Source organism: Myxine glutinosa, chromosome 1 (genome assembly GCF_964187855.1).
Source record: "Myxine glutinosa chromosome 1, kmMyxGlut1.1, whole genome shotgun sequence".
NCBI lineage: Eukaryota > Metazoa > Chordata > Myxini > Myxiniformes > Myxinidae > Myxine > Myxine glutinosa.
Genome location: NC_136261.1, coordinates 126,550,297 through 126,568,343, shown reverse-complemented (window position 1 = coordinate 126,568,343; position 18,047 = coordinate 126,550,297). Strand labels below are relative to the sequence as shown.

Here is an 18,047-nt window from a genome sequence, read left to right as displayed (position 1 = left end):
CTGTTGAATCCAAAGCTTTCAGAATCATTGGAATCTCCCGTGATGAAGCCCATTCTGAGGGCCCATGAATAAAATGAATGGTAAAATAGATATCCAAGGGGAGCAATTGGGAAACCAAATTAAAGAAATAACTGAGGGACTGGCGAGGGACAGAGCCGCATACGAGGTAGGGGAAGCTGAGAGGGAGGTTGACCGCAGGATGGGCGAGAGGGTCCCAAGGGTGCACGACGAGGTAACGCGGATCGAGAAGCGCTGGTTGAGCGAAGCGGAGCAAGGCGCGGGTAAAATGACGGGTATAGAGATCGCGACCCGGGGTATGGGGCAGCCAGCGACCACTGAGGTAGAGGGAATTTTAATAAAGCCAGCGGTCATCAAAGAAAAAGTAGTGGGCATTGAAATTGAAAAGACCGGGGACTTAGAAAAGCACTCGCGGCAGGGAAAGATGGAAAATGTGCAAAGTCCCTGCTCACATCACGATGCTGTGCTTAGTAACCAAAATGAAAGTTTGCAGGTGGTGAAGGAACGAGGAAGAGTAAGCGCCCAGGTGAGTCGGACTGTATATGGCACGAAAGGATTTTTCGTGCGCTTGGGATCGCGAAAGCACCCGGCATTCGTGGAAGGTCCTTTGTGTGCTGTGTTAAAGCGAATGGCGCGCGTGTGAAGAAAAGGTGTGTGAAGGTGAACGGTGCGTGTGTACGAATGGCGTCGGAGCGCGAGTGTGTTACTGAAAGTGAGGATGAGTGCACAACAGAGTGTGGAAGTGAGGATGAGTGCACAACAGAGTGTGAAAGTGAGGATGAGTGCACAACAGAGTGTGGAAGTGAGGATGAGTGCACAACAGAGTGGGAAAGTGAGGGTGAGTGGGAAACAGAGTGTGAAAGTGAGGATGAGTGCACAAAAGAGTATGTGAGCGTTGTGAGTAGACCTGAGTTTGTGCGAGGGGAGAATGCACGAGCGAGTGCTGTGACAAAGTGTGTGGGATATACAAGCGGCGTTGGGACGCCGGGTTTGGTGAGTGTGAAAAGGGTCGCGTATGCGAGTAAGGCATCGACGTTAAACGGGGCAGCGTTTAGGTCGACGGAGCCGGTAGAGTTGTGGATGGGGCCCGAGGATCCGGAGGACGGACCCGGGTAGCCCAGTGCCACAGAGGGCACCGAGTGGGGAGAGCGCCAGAGGGCCTTCCCCAGGTAGATAGGTTAGGGTAAGGAGCAGGTAAGCTCGGAGGCAACTGCAGTGGTGGAGGTGTGCAGGTGGGTAGACCGTCTGGGAGAGCCACACGACCCAGTCCTGAAATTGTGCAAAGGCACAGGGAGTTGAATCGGGGGAGTGAGACCCCAAATTGAGGAAGCACCACAGTTTGGTCAATGGGAATTTGGTTCTTAAAACCGCATAGAGTAAGATGGCCAATGGATTGGCAGGGAAAGACCCTGGGTAGTGTAAAGTGTGTTAATGTCATTTAGAGGATAGTTAGGATTGAAATCTCCTCGCACCATCTACATCCACTCACCTGAGGTGACAAAACTCCACACCATGCCATGTTTTTATTATTTTTGTGCAAATGTTTGGATTGTGAGACGCATCATGACATGGGTGTGACATTGTGTTGTTGTTCCATCTCTCCCTCCTTATGAGGATTGATGATGAATTGGCGATGGCAAATTTTGGATTAATTGGATTGTGACGAATTTGGTATAGGGGAAATATAGGGAGGACGAGACGTAGTGACGGATTTGTAAATGTGTAGATTTTTGTAAATATGGGTAAGGGCAAGGGTAGAATAGGTGACGGGTGGGGTGACGTACGATAGGGACGAGCTTTTCTCCACTCGGTCTCCAGGCGCACCTCACCTTGCATTGCCTTTATTGATGTGTACCCTTGTGACCTTACCCCTCGCTAACCTGCCCTCTCTGTCTTCCTTCCCCGACCCATGGATCGTGCTCTCTGGGCACTGAGGGGAGTGTGAGGGAGTCCGCCATTGTGTGCCAGAACCCCCGCAACCAGCTGTCTGCATCGATGCACCACTCATGGACCCCACGGGTTGGGGCATGGCCCCTCTGCTGGAACCGGCCACGATGGCCCAGGATCTTGCTTGCGGACCTCGGTGACGTGGCACCTATGCCAAGCAGGTGAACCACCCCTAGTCGGCCCCTGTGGGCCATAAATAAAAAGTGGACACGTTTTGTGCTTTTTATTATGTCCAAATAGGCCGCCAGCAAGAAGAACAAGTTGACAACATCTGGAAGAACAATGGCCAGCAGAGGGAGCCGAAGAGGAAGACCAGCACCAGGGGTTTGGTTTTTATTTGAATTGTGGTGACTGTGCACTCCGGTGCGTTTTGGTGCATTATGGTGCTTTGATGATAGTTGGTGCTGGTGCGTCGATGCAGCGCAGGCTGTCTCCCCCCCCCCCCCCCCCCCAAAAGAACAATCACAGGTCCTGGGTTAGTTTTGTAAATACAGTCAGCGTCACTTGTAAATAATGCTCCCCACCGTTCATGTTTAGTTTGAAGACAATTCCGCAATTCGGTTAGCTGTGGGCGTAAATCTGTTAGATAGGGTGCAATGCAGTAGAGGGACATATTTATTTGTGTTTTAAAACTGTCGCACTCAGGGTCAGGTTAAATGTAGAGGGAACTACACCTACGTGTCACACTAAGTTAAAGTTTTATAGGCCCGAGGACATGCCTAGAGGATGAGGGTGCAGTGTTGTGGATTTGAGAATCTTGTTGTAAATATCACCCTGAGTAGTGTAATGAATTCCTTGTAAATATCTCCGTTTTGTGTGTAAAGGTCAAAGGTCGTCCTCTTAGTTAATCCATCGCATACACGCAGGCCACCATATACCCTTCCAAATAGTTATTTCTTTATTATGTGTATTAGTTTAAGGCTGTGTTTCCCATTAGTTGACTCTACATTGCACCGAATTCAAATAAGATAGATCCCCTTTCAATTCCCCATTTGTCCGCAATTGCCAACTGCATTCGCCCTCCATTGAACACGCGGTCGGTTCGGAGAAGAAAGGCGTGTCTCCGCCCTCGTCATCGGAAGGAGGAGTGAGCCAGCCCTTGCCGACCAATCAAGCACGAGGGGTTTGGCTTGAGAGGGCGGAGAAAGAACGATCGGGGAGGTTCGCGAAGATTCGAGGGTGTGGCATATATAACCCATCACGCGACGCCCCCACCGAGATGACTGAGAGGAGTTCAGATGCGTCAGAGAGAGAGTCCACCGGTGGTTGTTGCTGAGAGTAAGAGAGAAGGGAGAAGTTCATCAAAAGGAGTTTACCGCAGCTTTGGACAAACCGGAGCTGAACCAACGGCAGTTTTGACCACAGCAGCTTTGAGCGTCGACAGCGGTGACGGCAGTTGCGGCCACAAAGCGACGCCGCCGTGCGAACACGCCTGCGGAGGGGCGGCGGCTGCTCACTCCTGGCCCGACCATTCTCCTGCTCCAGCTGAACCTTCCTCTCCTTCCAGCCATTCATCCCTATCATCATTCCCCGTGTAAGTCTGATTGTCGTCCGTCTTCTGTGTTGTCCTGGGGTTTAAGTAAGCCTGTATAAGCTAGAAATTGCTCTGTGTCCTTCTGGTCCTTCCATCCTTCTGTCTTTATTTTCTTATCTTTCCTTCTCCTTGGTTACTTTTCATTGTGTACATAATAGTAGTAATAAATCATATTTGTTCTTCCTACTTTTGCCTTCTTCTTCTTCACATCCGTTCGTCTTTGAGGTTTCCACATTGAACACCTGTGGCGCGATTTTGGCCAACGTTCAAGAATCAGGTCAGTTACTTGCTAATGGTTCGTGCCGCGGCTGCTAATCCGCTCGGCAATTAACATCTTGTCCGCGGTCGCGAACGGGGTTGCTCACTTGTCTCCGGAGGGAGCTTGGGCAACTTCAGGACTCACGTCGGTCACGGTCAGTCATACACAATGGGATTAATCCCCCCTTCTTAAGGGGAAAAAGGCCGACGGAGAGAGCCGTAATAATATATAATATAAATATAATATAATACAATACTAATGTGAATAATGTGAATGTCTATAATGTGAAGTCTATAATAGTCTACCTACGTTACCTAGTTTCTATAGAGGTCATGGTACTGTGCGTCACATGTCTCTGGTTCCGTCGCCATGTCTTATGAACAATAACAATACATTAAAGTTTCTTAGTTTGACCTTTGACCTTCATTTTGACCTTGACATTGACCCCGTATCCAAAAAACAACTCCAGAAATGGACTACCCGTACTCTAAAACCCCTAGAAATAGGTATTACACGACCCTCTAGGTCATCGAGATCAAAAGTTGAAATTTGGCCAACATCCAAGATAGCGGTGGGCGCCATCTTGAATTCTGAGAAATGCTCAACATTGCACAAGTAGCAACCAAGCTAATTTGACTCTTCTAACTATATAGAACACATTTCCGTGAAAAAAGTTCGCAGTAGTTAACATTGCAGGGTCAACATTTTGGCAACCTGACTATTACATTCCTATTGTAATATAAATTTTCCTTTTTTATTGATAGTAATAGCTCTACGTTTTCTGTTTTGTTTTGGGGAATATTCGAGAAAACAGTAAAGTCAAATCCCAAACTGTGGTGTATTATTGAAGGGACATGGATCTATTATAAATGGATGTGTGTGTGTGTGTGTGTGTGTGTGTGTGTGTGTGTGTGTGTGTGTGTGTGTGTGTGTGTGTGTGTGTGTGTGTGTGTGTGTGTGTGTGTGTGTGTGTGTGTGTGTGGCATGTTTTTGTGGAGTTCTGCTGGAGCTTTCTGATGTTGAGTGTGATACACCAAAATGATTGTCATGATTTCCTGAGTTGATTTGGCTCATTAACTACAAATAATCCGGAAGAATTCCCATTTTTGAAATGCGCACCATGCTAAGGTGTATAGAGCAGCTTAATACGTCCTTCCACGGCATGGCATTCTATTATTACAAAATGAACAAGAAAGCCAGGATGTGTTTTCAGTGGTTTTTAAGGCTTTTGTGTTAAAACAAATATGGCGGCCGAACCGTGACCGATGACGTCATCATTTTTTTTCTCCACCAATTTATGCCGAGATGACACTCAATAAATTTCATCTTGATCAGATGAAGTTTTATACTTATCGAATTATGACGTCATAATGGAGGCACCTATGACATCATCATTAACATATTTTATTCCCCATGGAACGTTCTTTACAATGAACCATGTCTCATTTTTTTTCGATTCAGAGCTTCCGGAGATATAGAGGTGCAAAGTTTTTCGGTTTTTCCAAGATGACGGCCGAACCACGTAACGTATGACGTCATAATTGTCATAAAAAATTATACAGGTGGAGTTGCACCTATGGTGAAAATTTCCTGTCAATCGGATCAACGGTTGCAGAGAAAATCATATTTATTCTGTGCGGACAAACACAGACAAGCAGACAAACAAACAGACAAACAAACAAACGGACTCAAATGCAATACCCTCTCCTCAGGCGAGGGTAATAACAAAAACAATGATAACATTGCAACAAAGCATATATTAATTGACACTGATGTTATAATATTAACAACAATAATAATAATAGTAGTCTCACTTCACATGGCTATAATAATAACGAACGTGTAATCCCTCCCCCCCCCCCCCCCCCTCTCCCTGGTCCAAGCGCATCTGGGCTTGGTGAACGGCCCCACTAGTTGTGAATATTGGGCACTTTATTCTTGTTCAAAGTAGGTTTGGGGGGAATAAGAGAGGTGTGGGGGGGCCCCATCCTTGACTTTTCCCAGCGCCCCAGAATCACTAAGACTGCACCTGTCTATATGTACATCGACACCTACATGTACATGTACATGTACACCTACATCTACATGTATATTTACACCTACACCTACATATACATGTATAGTTACACCTACACCTCCATCTACATCTACAGGGTGAGTCTTAAGTCCCAGGACACGGTTTGGCTGCTCGTACAAGATTTGTTTATACTATCTACAAGGGTGAGCCATAAGCCCCAGGAGTAATAACATATTACAGTAATAACGGTAATACATAATAACAGGAGTAATGATTTTGATTGGATTTTGATTGGGGTGTTGGCCTCATAAACAGTTCCTTAATTTGGCATTATTGTAAACTCACGGCTGTTGGAAATTGGCTTGAAACCCTCGGTAGGATTGGTAGGAACTGAACGGTATGAAACCCTCGGTAGGAACGCAATACTGTTGGTTCCTCAGGGTTTGCTCGGCCCCAAAGTCTTAAATAAACTGGGGAACCTCTCGCAGGTGATACATCTCATTGGAGGTTCTGTACCACAGAAATTGATGCAAATATGGCATTTTAAAAAATCCTCTGGAGGCATTTTTTTTATCCACCGGATGCATTTTTCTTTAATCCACAGGAGGCATTTTTTAAAATCCTCCGGAGGCTTTTTTTATCCACCGGAGGCATTTTTCTCTAATCCACCGGATGCATTTTTCTTTAATCCACCGGGGGCATTTTTTTTAATCCTCCGGAGGCATTTTTTTTTATCCACCGAAGGCATTTTTCTTTAATCCACCGGAGGCATTTTTCTCTAATCCACCGGATGCATTTTTCTTTAATCCACTGGAGACATTTTTTTAATCCTCTGGAGGCTTTTTTTTTAATCCACCGGAGGCCTTTTTAAAAATCCACCGGAGGCATTTTTTTTAATCCACCGGAGGCATTTTTAAAAAACCACCGGAGGCATTTTTTTTAAATTCCTGGTGGATGACATACGATTTCTGGGGGCTATCCGTCGCTATATCGGTGATCATTGGCGTGGTGGATTTGAACACGAGTCCACCCAGCGGTCCACCATTACAATATCATTAAAGTGACACATTTTTTTGTGAAATGAAAAAAAAAGCATTTTTTTTTTCTCGGAAGGCATTAAAAATTTGTTCTTGTATTTTTGTGGCAGACAAATCGAGTCAGAGGTGGTTGCGAAGCAGGAAGAAGGTTGTAAAGATTTGAATCACCTGCAGAGTAAAAAGGCATCGGAACAACAGAAATTTGAAAACGAGGTTTTGGAATCTCAGAAGCAACAAAATAATGTTCTGCTGAATCCACAAAGGCTCGATGGCAGAGTGGAAGCAGAATCACAAAATATTGAAGTGAATGATCTTCTGAAGTCCCAGAGCATCAAAGGTAAAGAGATACTGGAACCGCAGAAGGTGATTAGCAAAAGCTGTTGGACTCAAGTTTGTTGGAGAGATATTATTTAGGGCCTCGGAATGAGGTTGCTCGATTATGCCATTTTCTGCAAAATCGAGATCAATAAAATGGTTGCTTTGATGAACAGCTGCAGTACGGCCCTAAGGGTTGTCATAGTAACACAATGGAGAGAGCAATTGTTGTTACACCTCGTGGTGGTTTGCTTACATTTATCATTGGCATGCTCAGAAAAGTTTGGCTGCAATTCTTTTTTGATCCATAACATGCTAACGATTTACACAATACTGTATGACCACCTTTAGAGGCCATTTTTCCCCACAGAGCAGGGGTTGGCCTTTTTCGGGCACCGTGATCTCCTTTTTGAAACAATGTTTTATGGCCGGATGCTCTTCCTGCCACCAACCCTGTTAGTCACCCCTTGCGACACACAGGGAATTACCAGTGAACTGGTACTCAATTTGCCGACCTCAGAAGGATGACAGACTCAGTCATCCCCCCTGGTGTTAATTCAGCAATCGACCGGGATACGAACCCAGGATCTTAGGATCCCAAGCCACACCCTAACCGCTAAGCCAACACCAGGCTTTTACACAATACTGTTTGTTAAATATAATTTCATTTCAAATCATACATTTGCTTGCATGCCACTGTGCAAATGTGCTATGAGTGTCATGATGGTTAAACACAAGAAGGCACATGCTGATTCAGTTTTGTCACCATTTCCATGGCCTACTTGCAGGTACTATGGGACCTTGTCGTGAAATGGCAGTGATGGAGATCACAGAGAAATGCAAACGTTGCCATGAGCTTATGGCCGAGTTAGAGGTGGAGCGCAGCAAGATTAAGCAGCTGCAGAGCAAGATGGAGCAGCTGGAGGTGATGGTGTCCATTTCATACCCATGTATTTCCACGCAATGGAAGCACGATTTTCAGATTCTTCCATCAAAATATTAGGGCTTCTTCTTCTTCGTTGTATTCTTTCTTCCCAATGGCTTACCCATGTGGGAAAGTGTTTACAGCTCAGTGACCAGTATTCATGTGCAGTATTAAAATGTAAGAACAATTTAATAATGTTCAGGTAACTACAGTATCTTTATTATAACACGTTAAGGGGTTAACCTTTGTACACACCTATCTACTTTGGTACACTGCTGTTTACGCTCCTTTCTGTCATCTTATTGGCATCAGGGTGGTTTTCTTTTCCCATCAATGGTTTTGAACTTTTCCGAACTTGGTGTAGGTAGGTTTTTAAAGAGAACTCTCTTTTCCCTTCTGAGAGTTTCCTTCTTTATCCATCTTGTCCACAATATGCATCCTCTCCTTCCCCCAATTCCTCCCCACACCCATTGTTTGTATAAGTCTCCCTCTATCTTGACCAACTCTTCTATTGGTGTTTCCCCCCTCTCTATGCTGTTCGTTTTGGCCTGAATTGTCCTGATCCATTCAGTGTACTCGTACTAGCGCGTCCACGAGCCTTGACTATGCATACAAAAAAAGTGCTATTGATTTTTACCCTCGCCAGAGGAGACAGTATTGCATTTGTCCGTTTTTTACTTGGCAAAAAAAGTTTTTTTTGGACAAGTGTGTTGATCACTCCGGTTTGTGGGTGTTTGTTAGTGTGTGTGTTTGTGTTTGTTTGTCTGTCCGCTCACTTATACTTACTTGCCTACAGGTCACATTTTAAAACCGATCTTCACGAAACTTCACCAAATGGTAGATTTTGTGGTCCGCCAAAATCCTATTTTTTTGAGGTCAAAAGGTCAACATAGGCCAGAGGTCAACCACTTTTTTCAACTTTCTTAATTTACATCCGATTGACTTGAAATTTGAATCTGATTTTCATATAAGCTAACTGAATTCAACCAGCAAACATTTTTGAGATCAACATAGGCCAAAGGTCAACCGCTTTTTTCAAATTTCTAAAATCCTCAATTTTCATCCGATTGACTTGAAATTTGAATAGGATTTTCATATCAGTGAACTGAATTCAACCAACAATTATTTTTGAGGTCAACATAGGTCATAAGGTCAACATAGGCCAAAGGCAAACCACATTCTTTCGAATTTTTAAAATCCTCAATTTTCATCCGATTGACTTGAAATTTGAATAGGATTTTCATATCAGTTAACTGAATTCAATCATCAACTATGTTTAAGATCAGCATGGGACAAAAGGTCAACATAGGCCAAAGGTCAACAACCATTTCAAATTGCTAAAATTCTCAATTTTCATTTGATTTATTTGAAATTTTAATAGGATTTGTATATCATCTTACCGAAACCAACCACCAACTATTCTTGAGGTCAACATAGGCCAAAAGGTCAACATAGGCCAAAAGGTCAGCCAAAAGGTCAACATCAGCCAAAAGGTCAACATAGGCTAAATTTCTGAAATTGTCAATTTTCATCCGATTAACTTAAAATTTGAAGACGATTTGCATATCAGGTCACAGAATTCAACCACCAATTATTTGTGAGCTAAAAAGGATGCTCTACTGAGTGCCATTTTACTTTGTTCTCTTTTGCCAAGTGTCGCTCCATGAGTGATTTTTTTCATTTCTGTCTGTCTGTCTGTTTGTTTGTTTGTCCGCACAAAATAAATATGATTTTCTCTGCAACCGTTGTTCCCATTGACAGGAAATTTTCACCATAGATGCACCTCCACCTGTATAATTTGCTAATGATAATTATGACGTCATAGGTCACGTGGTTGGGGCGCCATCTTGGAAAAACCGAAAAACTTTGCACCTCTATATCTCTGAAAGCGCTGAATAGAAAAAATTGAGACATGGCTCATTGTAAAGAACTCTCCATGGGGAATAAAATTTGTTAATGATGATGTCATAGGTTCCTCCATTATGACGTCATCATGCGACAAGTACAAAACTTCATCCGATCAAGATGAAATTTCTTGAGCGCCAACTAGGGATAAATTGATGGAAAAACAATGATGACGTCATTGGTCACGTGGTTCAGCCACCATCTTGGAAAAACAGAAAACATTTGCACCTCTATATCTCCGAAAGCACTGCATAGAAAAAATTGAGACATGGCTCATTGTAAAGAAATCTTCATGTGGAATAACATATGTTAATGATGATGTCATAGGTGTCTCCATTATGACGTATTAATTCGACAAGTACAAAACTTCATCCGATCAAGATGAAATTTCTTGAGCATCATCCAGGGATAAATTGGTGGAGAAAAAAAATAAATGATGACGTCATCGGTTACATGGTTCTGCCGCCATATTATTTTGAACACAAATGCCTTAAAAACCACTCAAAACACGTCCTGGTGAGGGTCTGCAATCTCTGATTGCTCTTTCTAGTTTTTTGTTTTTTTACTGCGGCAGAGGTTCCTGGTTATTTGAAGGCGTTTAAAGAATGTGTGCGGCGTTTCTACCCTTGAAGTGAGTACCGTTGGACATTGGGCAAAGCGTTTCAAGAGCGGGGAAACTGATATCAACAATATACCGTGGTGTTCTGTGCGAAGAGGTGAGCTATCGCTGGCACCATGAACAAACTACAAATTGCTGATCTGATTTCCTATGTCGGAGTGGTGTGTCATCCAGGATTGTAACCCTTGCCAAAGAAACTGTTTCGACAGATCCGACGCTCTTTGTGGAGTATGGTTCATGATCTGATCTTCATCAGTACAATGTTTGGTCGCAGTTTCATTAACATGACATGATCATTGTCATACTTGTCATAATGATTAATTAGTAGTGTCTTCCACCCGGACAAGTCATCCCTCATCCATACCCTAATCTTTTATACCCACTTTACCCCTTTCCAGGTTATTGTGGTTTATCCTCTCCGTCCACCCACCTTACCTTTTATTTATTTTCTATTGTTCTTTCATCCCTAGTTTTCTCTTCCTGTTTTTTTCACCCCTTTATTGCTGTGCGTAATCTTGTATGCAACACTTTTGTCTACCTTTCATACCAGGTGTGTCGACGAGATTTACGCCTGAGGAAAGTGGAAAATAGAGCGGCTGGTCAGTCCTTCAGAAAAAATTGTCCAAGAGTTGGAAAAAAATTGAATGATCCAGGATGTCTTCTTCGATCCATGCACAGTGATGCATTAGAACGTCAGCAAGTACACATCTGTAATATCGAACAGGAACGTCGACAGACTACAGATGTAAGCTTACCATTACACGGCGCTAATGTTTATCACTATCAAGAACCTAGAATCCTAGATATAACCAGTATTGTGTGTTACTTGTCTATTACCATGGTTGTATTATTTGCGATTGTACTGTATGTATATCGATATATATATATATATATATATATATATATATATATATATATATATATATATATATATATATATATATATATATATATATATATATATATATTGCTACGGTTTTGAGATTGGCACATATTGATCATTAAAGGTTAAAGGGTTGCCCCCCCATAGGTAGTCCACAAGCAACACGTAGGCCACCTTAGAGTATTAGTTATGTCATAGTATGTGTAAGTATAGGCCATTTCCACTAGTAATATCTGCGTTGTGTAAAGACATGAGTTTAGGTCCTTTCATTTTGCGTCCACCCTCCGATCCCACCTCTATGGGCATAATTGATCCCGCGCCCCATTTGGCTGATCGCTCAGTTTGTTATGCTTTGGCTGCCAGCAGCATTCGCTGCCCTTTGTTCGCTCGTTAGTAACACGAGGTAGGTCTAAGAGGGAGGAGCGCGGGGTCGGGGTGGGGCGGTGTCAAGGCAGCGCATCAGAGGCGATGACGGTAAGGGCCACCAGCCAACCAGGGCTCTAAGGGCATGGCGTGATAGGGTGTGGTAAGGCGCGTCTGGTAAATGCTAGAAGGTTCGCGGGGCGTGCCTATAAAAGTCTGCACAAAGCCCTTGAAGAGGACTTGAAAAGACTTACTCGCAAAGGACTTCGAGGAGTGGTGAGCAGGACGTGCAAGTGTTACGGATTCGGCCCTTCCGTGGGTGTGGTTGTCATCCACTTATAACCTTGCTGGTGATGTAGTATTATTCTTATCGGGGTTGGAAAGGAAACGGCGGTTATTATTGTTTAAAGGAAATGGTTATTGTGGTGAAAAGGTTCAAAAGCGCTCCTGGTAAAAATGTGGCCGGAAATCGGATCGTGACCCGGAAGAAAAAGGGAGCGAAGAAGAAGAGGCGTGGAGAGAAGTAAAAAGACGATCTTGGTTGAAGCTCTGTACCGAGCGGTCGAGCGTGCAGTGCAAGTGAACTTTGAGTCCTTGAAAGGAAGTTCGTGCGATAGGTGACATTGCCGTAGTGCTGTGGAGCCTGCGTAGTCGGGTATCTGCATTGAGGGTCCGGAGTATCCTTGCCTCGAAGCCCCGGCTCGAGTGAAAGTCGTCCGCCATTTCGCCACGCGCGCTGCCTTCAGTGAAAAGGTTTTTGTCGCGTCGGCCGGGCATTATTCCCCGGAGGGTTGCCGGGGACGGCTGTGCAAGAAAGTGGCTTTTGAGGATTATTAAGGAGACTCGCTGCTGGAACCGCAAACGGATACGTCGGAGCGCGTCTTTGGGAGGTTTTCCATTCCACCGCTATTGTGCTGGGTGTTGGACCACGTGACCTCTGGGTTGCTTCGATCGTCCACACCTCAATTGATTTTGATCGGACATTGATCCAACGATCGCTGGAGCGAATCGACTTCGCCTTGGAGGGGTATCTTTCTGCCGGGGACCCTCTCGGGGTTCGGAGGTTTACCGAGACCAGGGGATAGGGGAGGACCCCGTAACACAAGAGAGCACGAGAGAGAGAGCACGAGTGAGTGGTGAACAGGACTCGACTGAAGCAGTGCTCGCTTTGGGGCATTGCGCTATATCTGAGTATTACGTACGCGCCGAAGGAAAGGCAGCCAGACGCGCCTGTGGCGAATATCGCCTACTCAGCCACGCGAGTGAACGCGGTAATAGCGCGAGTGATAACCGCCAACCGCCAGAGCCCAGACCCTACCGTTCGCCCCGTATTATCCCGTGTGCGCCAACGACACGCGGATAGCTCCGGCCGTCTTTACTTACCATCTGCCCGGTACGAACCGGAGGCCGGAGGGAGCTGCACGAGAGCCATTCCGGGACATGGTGAACATCATCCTGCAGCTGCAAACCTCGTGTGAGTGTGTCTGTGTGTGAGACGGGCCCGTTTGTCCTGGGATTAAGTTAAGACTGTTTTTAAGGCTGCACTGTGTCCTCTTTTCTGGAATCATTGTAAATAGTGTGAATAAATTCTGTTCTTCCTTTCTTCCCAATTCGACCGCTTCTGTGATTTCTCCATTGGCTAAGCGTGGTACGAGTAAGATCGCTAGAACCTGGTTCACCAACTAAACGGCACGGATCGCGTGTACGCACCGCTCGGCGTCTCAGCACGCGTGATTCGTGCGGGGCTTATTTCCTCGTTTCTGGGCAGCGCGAGTAATTAGGTAATAGTGATTCTAGTCCTACAACCCTATTTCGCGCTGTCCGGGAAGGACGTCATAGGTCCTGGGCCCCGTCGGCCAGTCAAAGACAAGGGGACTAATCCCCCCTTGGTAAGGGGAGAAGGCCGGCGGCGAGATCCGCAACAATTGGTGTTGGGGAGTGGGATTTGGAACCCAAACCAATTTTTTTTAGGACAAATTGGGCCAAAATTACGAGCGACCGAAATTTAGTGTTAACATCTAAATTTAATTCGTGCTATGGCTAGTCAAGACGGTCGGATGTTGGTGGGGGTAGAAGGTGAGGAGATAGAAGAACTAATAACCCAGGGCCCCCGGGACGAATTGGGAGAAATGGAGGAGGGCGTTAATGAGGGGCCGGTAGCAGGAGTTGAAAATGGCGGCACCTCGCACGTGGCGGCGTGGGCCGCGCCCGCCGCGCAAGTGGGGGTTATGGATATGCAATCCTATATGGGCACCTTCATGGCGCAATTTATGAAAGAAATAGGGGAAATAAAAAATGAAACCCAGGAAACGAAAGAAATAATGGGCGCCCAACAGAATGAAATAAATAAAATAAATGGGAAAATGGACACCCAAAGTGACAAAACCACCCGGGACATAAAAAAAAAGGGTGATGAATTGGAAAACAAAATTGGTGACCAATTTAAGAAAATGGGGGACCAATTGAAGGAAATGGGGGACAAATCTACCCGGGAAATAACAGGGTTGGAAAACAAGATGGGGGATCAATTAGAAGAGGTAAAAAAACGGGCTGGAAAGCAAAATGGATGCCCAAAAGAACGAATTGGAACAAATGAGGGTAGCATCTAAGAGGGAAATAGAAGAAATGGGGGAGGACATAAGGCGCGGGTTGAGCGAAGAGGTCGCATTGGTACGCGGCGAGGTAAAGCAGTGCGACGAGCGCGTGGAGAAGGAGTTGAGGAAGAGTACGGCTAGGTTACATGGGGGTATAGAGGAGTTGACGCGGGAAGTAGAGAAGCTGACGGTGGGACAGCGGGAGTTAAGGGAGCATGTGGGTAAGAACACGGACGTGATAGGGGGGCTGAAAGCAGCACAGAGGGAAATAAAGAAAGAATTAATAGCGACAAAGAAGGAATGTCAAATGGTACATGAAGGGCTGACAAAGAGGTTAGATGACGTAGTAGAGACGTTGGGGACAAGGGAACGAGAGGTTAGGACCCATATAGAGACGACCAGGGTGGCTCTAGAAGAAGAAATTGTGGAGGCGCACCGGGAAATAGAAGAGGTGAAACAAAAGTTAGAGGAAGTAGAAGAAGGGGTGAGTGAAATTAAAAAGAGACGGAAGGAGACCAAAAATGAAATCAAGGAGGAGGTGATGGAGTATGTGCAAGGTCTGTGTTCACATCGTGATGACGTGCTTGCTAACAAAATAAAGAGTTTGCAGGTGGCAGAGGAGAAGCGAAGAGGAAGAAGCGCTGAGGTGAGTGGTGATAATGTCGGAAATGTGTATGGTGTGAGGGGAGGTTCGACGAGCTTGGGAGTGGGCATAGACCCGGGCGTTCGTGAGAGGCCGATAGTAAGGTGTGACACTGGTCCGGAGTGCGTGGAGAGAGAGTGTGCGCAGGGATGTCCGACCATGGGGAGTGCGAGAGGTGTTGGTGAGCCGGGGTGTGCGAGTATGGAATGGGTAGCGGGTTGTGCCGAGGCGACCCAAGCATCGACACCGACCGGGGTAGTCTTTAGAGGGACGGGAGACGCATGCGAGCCCCCAGGGAGTAGTGTACTGTGGGGGCCCGAACGGTTCGGCCCCGCGTTAATTCCGCAGGGAGCGACGCACGGGGTGTGGCCTTCAGGCGGCCATAAGGTTCCACTCGCGCCGTATGATGGCAAGAGTGATTTGAGGGCATACCTGGCGCAATTCGACCATGTGTGTAGGGGTAATGGTTGGAACCCGGACGAAGGTAGGGTACACCTTGTGGGGGCACTGCGCAGCGCGGCGGCGGAGGTTCTGATGGCCTTACCACCGGGTGCTATCACCCTGTCAGACCTCCGTGCGGCCTTAATTAATCGTTTTGGCGAAGGACAGCAGAGCGAGCTTGTTAAAGCTCAGCTCGCGGTGCGAAAAAGGAAGCCCCAGGAGACCATCAGGGAGCTCGTGTATGACATTCGCCGCGCAGTGGGGATCGCACACGCAGACATGGCCGCGACCTCCCAGGAAAGGCTGGCGCTGGACCATTTTATCCAGGCCTTCCCAGACCCCGAGCTTCGGCAACAGCTCGCCATGTGGTGCCCGCGGACCTTGAGCCAGGCGGCCGACGCTGCGGCCCGTTGGGAAGCAGCGAGGCCCTTGGCCCGGGGGAGCGAGCGCCACGCAGTGGCGGTGAGACAGGTAGGGCCCATGGCTGGTGGCGGCCCCCTGAGAGGGTCTGCACCCCGAAAGGGGCCCTGACCTGGAAAGCATGGTCCGAAGGCTGGTGGACCAGCGCCTGGCGGGATCTGGACCATGGCAGGCGGCTCCGAATGTGGCGCATGGTAAGCCACGGACAAATGCCCCAATTAGGACCTACAGGGGGGACAATTTGGAATTCAGGAGGCAAGCACCTTACCAGGTGAGGTGCTTTAATTGTAGTCGGCTGGGTCACCGTGCGTGGGAGTTCCGAGCTCCGCGCCGGGACAGACCCCGGCAGCTGGGACCATCAACTCCGCCTCGAGCGGGTCAGGCTAGCCGACCCCAGACACCCCCCCGCCAGGGCCAGGGAAACTAATATGTACGGAGCATGCAGGCCGTGTTCGGTAGTAGGGGATGGAGAAGAGCCCTCATTGACGCAACAGGTCATCTATTGTGGCCAAATTGGTACTGGTAGTCTGACAATTCGGTGCAAAATTGCCGGCGTGAGGGTAGACGCCGTAGTGGACACAGGAGCTAGCACCACGATCATCAGCCCTGTGATCCTTAATTCAAGTGCAGACGGCTGGGATAAAATCCAGCGTCTGTAAAATCATAGTTTGCAGCTGGCTACCGGGGTAACGGCCCCCATCATAGGGCGTGGTTTTGTAACCCTCAAGTTGGGGTCGGTAAAGAAGGAGATAGACGTTTGGGTGGCGGAGGTGTGCGACCCATGCCTAATCGGGTTGGATTTGTTGACTGCCAGCGGTTGTAAAATCGATTTGTGCCGGGGGACCCTGCAAATGGGAATAGATGAGCTGCCATTGGGCGGGGTGAGCACGGCCGAAAGGTCGGAGCTGGAGGCTTCTGAGGCTGGGACCATTCCCCCAAGGGCCGAGGCAATAGTGCCGGCCCAATGGCTAGATCGCCCAACATGGCAGGAGTCCTGCGGCCTAGTCGAACCGGTGGCAGCGCAGTCCATCCCGGGTTTAGTCGTGGCCCGCACCCTCGTAAAGACGGACGGGCCGGTGGTGGCCATCCGAGTAATTAATATTAGTACAGAACCACGCACTATAGGACGGGGCACGAAGATAGCCGGCTGCACCCCAGTTAATGAAGTCGCGGCAGTGAGGGGCGAGAACATCCAGCCGAGCCGGCCCCGGAGGGAGTCTTTAGTTAACAGTAGGAATTTGGCCCGATTCCATTTATGAGATGGTAAATCGAAGTAGCGTAGAGTTGGAGGAGACCCAGAGGGAGGCCTTACACAAATTAATTGAAACCCATTTGGACATCTTCTCCTTGTCCTCCGAGGATATTGGACGTACGGGCCTGGTGAAACATCAGATCCACACCGGTGAGGCCCGGCCTATTCGTTAGCCCGCCCGACGGCTCCCTTGGAGCAAGAGGGGGAGGAGGCTGATGAGCAGCTAGAAAAGATGCTCGATGCAGGTATCATCGAGCCCTCGGGAAGTCCTTGGATGTCACCAGTTGTGTTGGTTAAAAAGAAAGATGGGACCACGCGTTTCTGCGTGGACTATCGCCAACTAAACAACGTGACACTCAAAGACTCATATCCCCTGCCAAGAATTGACGATACCCTCGATGCCGTTGCGGGATAAAATTGGTTCTCAACCTTGGACCTCAAGAGTGGGTATTGGCAGGTGGAGATGGATAGGGCAGGGAAGGAGAAAACGGCATTTTCCACAGGAAACGGGCTGTATCAGTTCACTGTGATGCCGTTTGGTGTGTGTAACGCCCCCGCCATCTTTGAACGATTGATGGAGCATGTACTGGGCGGCATGCCATGGCAGTCATGCCTGGTGTACCTGGATGACGTCCTGGTGCATGCTAAAACATTCCCCCAAGCGATAGCTAATTTGGACCAGGTGTTTGGGTGCCTCAGAGAGGCAGGGTTAAAGCTGAGCCCGAGTAAGTGCACTTTGTTTGCTAGAGAGGTGGCCTATCTAGGTCACGTCATTGGTCGCGAGGGGGTAAAAACAGACCCAGGCAAAATTACAGCAGTAGAGGAGTGGCCCGCACCACGTACCATCAAAGAGGTGCGGGGATTTTTGGGACTCT

The 18,047-nt window shown here is 47.2% G+C and overlaps 1 protein-coding gene across 1 annotated transcript in view; it reads left to right on the top strand.

Moving 5' to 3' along the window:
* The window catches only part of CCDC13 (coiled-coil domain containing 13), a 113,859-nt gene that overhangs the window by 13,223 nt on the left and 82,589 nt on the right, over nt 1-18,047 (top strand). The window contains exons 2-4 of the mRNA XM_068118130.2: nt 6,923-7,149; nt 7,916-8,052; nt 11,127-11,321. Coding sequence (XP_067974231.2) covers nt 6,923-7,149; nt 7,916-8,052; nt 11,127-11,321 — 559 coding nt within the window. The remainder of the gene's footprint in view (nt 1-6,922; nt 7,150-7,915; nt 8,053-11,126; nt 11,322-18,047) is intronic.